Source organism: Carex rostrata, chromosome 8 (genome assembly GCF_964058835.1).
Source record: "Carex rostrata chromosome 8, lpCarRost1.2, whole genome shotgun sequence".
NCBI classification, from domain to species: domain Eukaryota; kingdom Viridiplantae; phylum Streptophyta; class Magnoliopsida; order Poales; family Cyperaceae; genus Carex; species Carex rostrata.
In genome coordinates, this window is record NC_135925.1 from 9,138,336 (window position 1) to 9,144,241 (window position 5,906).

A 5,906-nucleotide genomic window follows, 5' to 3' on the forward strand; every position below is an offset into this window, starting at 1 on the left:
ATATTTTATCAAAAACCGTATAATTTAGTACTTCACAAATATTAAGTCGTTTCATTAATGATAAAATGTGCATCAAATTTCATCATTTTTCATATACATCATATAAACATAGATCACATCTCTAATGGTGAATTTCAAAATATTATATTATTTTTTTATCATCATCAAAATAATCAAATCAATATAATGTCAATGGATCCCACCCTGCACACACATGATAGTTGGTGTGGGTATGCCAAAATGGACAGCCCATTTCAAACAACACTGGCGCAGTCAGGTACTTGGAGAACAATAAGAATCAACTGAAAACTTTACTATCCACAAGAAGACAAGTGATTCATGAAAACGGAGAGAGATTGGTGGGGAATTATGAGTGAAATATTCCAAAAACTAAATTAGATTTTATGGTCACAATGACCACAACTACCCCTCGGCAGACCCAAGGATGGAATTTAAGAGAAATGAACTACTGAATGATAGTTTTTTAAGGAAAAAAAAAATCCGCTTAAGCACTGAATAAGCGCATTGGTGAAAAAAAAAAAAAAAGACTACCTCCAATTTCAACTTACAATAGAGGCAGAGTCTGACTCAATAAAGTCCCAAAAATTTCCACCAAAAGGTACCGACAACCACCCATATCAGCACGTTAAGCATGGCTGAAATAAATCCTATCTTGAACACATCAGGAAGCTCCACATATCCAGCTGTAACAAAAAAGTAAATGCATATTATATATCGGATATTGGTACGACAACTGCAAATACATCAAAGACACCGAAATGCCTGCTTATCTTATAAGAAACAACTATTTTAAGGTTATCATGCAGATAGGAGGCATAAACATAGCAAAACTATAGTAGAATCCAGTTCTCTGTCCAAAAAGAAAGCATACAACTAATATAATAGTCTAGGCTAATATTCAATTTTTGCATCCAAAATTCAGTCGGTTTGTCAAAACTTACTGAAGCTTAGCTGGATGGTACAACATAAGTCTAGTACTAACACAAGCTGCTACAGGAAAAAAAATTACATACCTCCAAAATACACCGCAGCCTGCCCACTACTATAATGAGTAAGCGCACCAAAAAGGTTAGTGTTAAATGCGAGAGCAAGAGCTGATAAAACTCCTGGGACACCAGAGGCCAAGTGCATGGCCAAAAATGCAGAGTACAAGGCCCCGACATGTCCCGTCTGGCTAGCAAACACATAATGCAAGAAGAAATATGAGGCCTGAAGCATGCCAAATGCGGCAGGCCAGCTGAGGGAGAAAGATGCCAGGAACTTGGCAACACAGCTGGACATCCAGGAGACGAGGCCGAGATTGGTGAGCTGCCCAGCCATGCCAACTAACACAGCAAACCAGGCAAGTGTATCCCAGGCTGATTTTTCACTTAGGCAATCATCCCATTTTAACACACCCAAAAGGAGGAGGATTGAGAGGCCCAGCATTGCTGCCACTACACTTGGCACACCAATAGCATCCCTGCAATGTACATGAGGTTGGATGATTGTTGTATATAACACCAGATACCTTGTGGCATTTACACATAATAGTGAACATTTCTCATATTTCAGGTACCAAAAAGTATTTCATAGCTGCGAAAATATAAACCAGCCATTAGATAAATTCTGATGGCAGACTGCATTCATAAATATTGACAGTTTAGTCCCTGACTATAATGACTATTAGTTTATTCATGTTGGGCTGAGACATTGGCATTCTTATCTGAATCTAAAAACATAAATGTGTAAATTGCAAGTATGACAATTTCAGCATCATCTGCAAATAGTATTAATGTATTGGGTCTCATTTTCCAGAAAAAAAAAGGCTGAAAATTCTTGAATGTTAGAATTAGATAAAAGAAATGTAGTGTCATAGTACGCCATACAAGAAGTCGTAACTTTGCAAGAGGAATCCAAAAAGAAATGGATGCTAGGGTTCAGGGTAGCCCTTATTTCAGAACAAATAAAAAAGTCACAAGAAAAACAATACCTAATCTCGTATCAGAAGCAACAATAACTTGAGATGTAGTGATGTTTCAATGATTACCAATAGGTGCCAACCAGATATAGAAATACCAGAATTCAATACAGTAAGTATACTTTGGTATGTGTATGTACATCTTGGATGGCAGGTACCAGTGGAGGTCAAAAATAGAATACCAGCTTGATCTCTCCGTTTATCTCAGTTACCAAGCTTATTGGCTTTGGCTTAAAACTTTGGAACGAAGTTCAAGTTCTATCCCAATTATAACCTTAAATCCTCCCTAGTTGTATCAGAAAATTTCTACATTACCTTCCGAGACAGATCAAGTATCCCTAAAAACCAATATAAATAGCATCCATAGTAATGTAGCCCATTAGCGAGGTTGAGAAAAACACTTACCCAAAGACCCATAGTAAAACAGCAAGAAGCATTGTTCCAATCATGACCCACTCATTTTTGGTAACAGGTCCCATCTGCTCAAGCTTTTTGGCTGCTAATGCAGGTGCTTCAGGCGTGTCCTTTGTTTCAGGTGGGAAAATTTTGTATAGAACATAGGGAACAGCTATAAGAGATACAATGGCCGGTAAACTGGCAGCCTTAAACCAAGCTACCCATGGGTTTGCAATTTTTACACCCAATTCTTCTGCCAATTTAAGGCATAAAAGGTTTTGAGCCGCAGCTGTGAGAAAAAGAGCACTAGAGTTTCCTGCAGACTGTCATTTAAAATATAAAAATAAATTGTTACATAAGCTTGCAACCAAAGTATAGATAAAGGATTACAAATTACAAAGTAACAAAACTGATAAGCAGTAGAATGCTCAGAGTTAATAGCAATTTATAGTATCCTTAAAGTTGGAAACTGCTTTAGGTTCATGAGTTCAAATGTGCATCAAAGAGGCTCATAAACTACTGAAGTCTCTATCGAATTCCGCTTATATCACATTAGAATAAATAACCGCAATACCAAATGGACACACTTTCATAACTGCCAATATATACTTTATAGATAGTATAAGTTGAGTTTCTTCTCAGGAAGTTTATATTCAATAAACTACACAGATTTTCCATATATAGTTATCCGTTTCCCCACTTTGGTCATCCAAAGATTCGGAGTTCCCAAATTGTGCGTGCAACATAAAACATTTTAGTCCTATCATCACCTATTAGTCCAAAAGCATGTAAAAGAATCCCTGTCAGTGCTAATAAGGCATCAATCAATTTGATTAGATTAAAAAAAAGGAAATGACACATAACATAGTGCTGACAAGGATTTCTATCCTTTGTTTGGGAAGAAGATCACCAAGGGCTAAAGGGCTACAATTTGACATGTTAAGGGATAAAAAAAGGGAGCTTCCAATTTTTTTAGAATAAAAAGGAGTGTGTCAAATTGTAGGGGCACTATGGGTACTTCATTATTATTTGAGAATGACTTCTACAGATGAACTAATGATGTCAAAACAGCAAGAATAAATTTTAGATAACACTTTTTTAACAATTCACACAAGTAAATTATAGTGGAAGGACCAAAAATAACCACTGATTGACTTTAAGGATCAAACTGAACAGAAGAGATTGGCGTCATCATATGAAAACCATTTCAGATTTTATAATACAACCCTATTTATAAATTAATAATTAAAGACAAAAAGGATGCAAATAAATATTGCCTTTGTAGCAGCAACTAAGAATTGAAATCAAGTGCCACATGAATTTTGAATTTTAATTCAAAATAAACAATGTACAACAAACAATACTAGAAGCTCAATTATGTCATGAAGTCCCGATAAGCCTATACCCCTAAAAATGGGTGTCATCAATATCTTAGCTCATCTTTCTATCTGGAGTTTCAGTTACTCTATTATTCCAACTATATTCAACGCATAAAGGTATTTCAAGTTTCTTTCATGACAACAATTTGTTGTCGAGCAAATTATAACCGCAACTAATATTCTTCAATTGAGCAAAAACATTAGTAAGTTGAAATTCCAAATTATTTTACTACTTTGAAACAAAAGCAAACCTGGAATTGAGATTGAACCAGATAAGAACCAAGTTTCTTAGCTGACGGGTCCCCCGGTTTGCTTCCAGCAGAAAGTGATAGCGATTTAATAATTGGGAGAAAGACGCCACCGGCTCTTGCAGTGGTGCTAGGCATAGCAGGTGCAATTAGTGCCTCACTAAATGTTAGACCATAAGACAAACCAAGTGTGCTCTTCCCAAGCCATTTCACAAAATAGGTGGCAATTCGGTCTCCTAAACCTGTCTTGACAAATCCCCTTGCGAAGAAAAAGGAGATAACTATGAGCCATATAACCTGAAATAACCCAATTTGATGAAATCTAGGTTAGATTATTACAAGTTTGATGAATTGTGATTAATTTATGTGTTACTCAACGCCCATCATTCACTTAATTTGTAGCTACCACATTATTGTCATTTACTCAATTTAAATTCTCCTTCTCAGATTGTAATAAAGACCATCTGATCTAAAACGAATGCGCCATATCCACCATATTAATCTGGTGAGATCAGTAATGGGAAGGTTATTTGATGATATCGGCACAATGATCAGGTGTATTCGTTCTGCACCAGAAAAGCAGGTCCTGCTATCCGTAAATAACAGAGGCCTTGTACTAGTCAGCATAGGGTTATCGCAAACAACAGAAATATGATTCCTATTTCTTGCATTGCTTAGTTATTTGTCAATGAGTCGGAATAGTAGACATTTATAATTTATTGCTTAGTTACAATGTAGGATACGAAGTTGTAACTCGCGGAATTGCTCGAATTACCTCATTGGTGAAAGCTGAGAAGGCAGCTGCGAAGGAGAGAGTCTTTGTCAGTATAGATGCGGTAAGCCCAATAAAAGCCCAGGCTCCGACCGGCAAAGGGCTGAGCACGAGCCCAGCAACGGTAGATAGAAAAATCGCAAGCAATTGCCATGCTTGTTGCGTCACCTCGACTGGCTTCGGTACCAAAAATCGAACAGCAAGACCAATCCCGACTGATATAACCAAGGGGACCAGCTTCGCACCAGAAGGGGCCTCCTTTGTCAATTGTGGTTTAGGATCTGGAGGTGGAGGTGGAGGAGTGGAGGACGAAGCATGGAGTGGAGGAAATGAGGAATTGATGCGACGGCGAAGGGAGGGGAGGGTTATGGAGTGGAGAGACATGCGGTGGCGGAGAGAGGTGGAAGCGGACGCTGAGATGTAGAAGGGAGGGGAGAGGTGGAGGGATCGGGGAGGAAGGTGACAGTGGTGGGAGAGCGGCGATGGGAGGAGTCGGGATATAGCTACGCTCTCCATTTGAAAGAGCGGAAGGGGAGCGCACGAAGGGAGAGAGAGAGAGGGGGAGTCCGGCAAGAGAGGAGGGTCTGACGAAGAAAGGTGTCGAGTAAAGTAACGTGGGGCCTAGTATCTTGAATTCGTATCCTCTGCATACTAAAAAGGAAATATTTTGGGTTAATGAATTTCATCCATCTGATCTATTTCAAGATTCGTGTGGACTAGATCTGCACAAATATTAAAGAGCCCCTAAGTTATAAGTAGGAGCCGGATTGGCTCCGTTTAAAATCAGATTGTTGATTTTCATTAACTCAAAAGATTCTCTTTGGAGTTAATGTAGAGGATACGCATTCATGTATCTCTACCACGTGACATTTTATATTTATGCACCGGGCTCATGCTGTCTACGTACACTGACGTCTGAGTCAGTATTTTGTGTTGTAGTTCGCCACTTCGACCACGGTGCCGTAATCATAATCATATATACAATCTGTTTTGTCCGATTCAAATTAAAAGTATATGAAATAATATATACTCCAAAGTTTATACAGATTTTAAAGACAAAAACTCAGATTATATTGTATAATATGACGGGATTGTGACACTCACGCTCTTTTCTGTCCGGAAAAAATCGG

The 5,906-nt window shown here is 38.2% G+C and overlaps 1 protein-coding gene across 2 annotated transcripts; it reads right to left on the minus strand.

The window, feature by feature from the left end:
• Nucleotides 1-324: 324 nt before the first annotated feature.
• Nucleotides 325-5,381, minus strand: LOC144557881 (dicarboxylate transporter 2.1, chloroplastic). Of its 2 annotated transcripts, none has more exons than XM_078306512.1 (5): nucleotides 4,780-5,381; nucleotides 4,008-4,301; nucleotides 2,387-2,700; nucleotides 1,035-1,483; nucleotides 325-704 (listed from the first exon to the last, which is right to left on the minus strand). In XM_078306512.1, the coding sequence occupies exons 1-5, from the start codon at nucleotides 5,290-5,292 to the stop codon at nucleotides 589-591; spliced, it is 1,686 nt and encodes a 561-aa protein (XP_078162638.1). In that variant the 5' UTR covers nucleotides 5,293-5,381; the 3' UTR covers nucleotides 325-588. The 2 variants fall into 2 exon arrangements, with proteins under 2 accessions (XP_078162638.1, XP_078162639.1); XM_078306513.1 differs by having other exon boundaries at nucleotides 4,008-4,263; nucleotides 4,780-4,919.
• Between the last annotated feature and the right edge of the window lie 525 nt (nucleotides 5,382-5,906).

What these genes read in the sequence shown, in the direction of transcription:
- LOC144557881 (XM_078306512.1), bottom strand. Translation starts at nt 5,292, where the DNA reads ATGGAGAGCGTAGCTATATCCCGACTCCTCCCATCGCCGCTCTCCCAC. An exon ending in TGGTTCAATCTCAATTCCAG is followed by an intron (nt 2,701 to 4,007) that starts GTTTGCTTTTGT and finishes TTTAAATGACAG; the next exon opens with TCTGCAGGAAACTCTAGTGC. An exon ending in GTTTTACTATGGGTCTTTGG is followed by an intron (nt 1,484 to 2,386) that starts GTAAGTGTTTTT and finishes TGTACATTGCAG; the next exon opens with GGATGCTATTGGTGTGCCAA.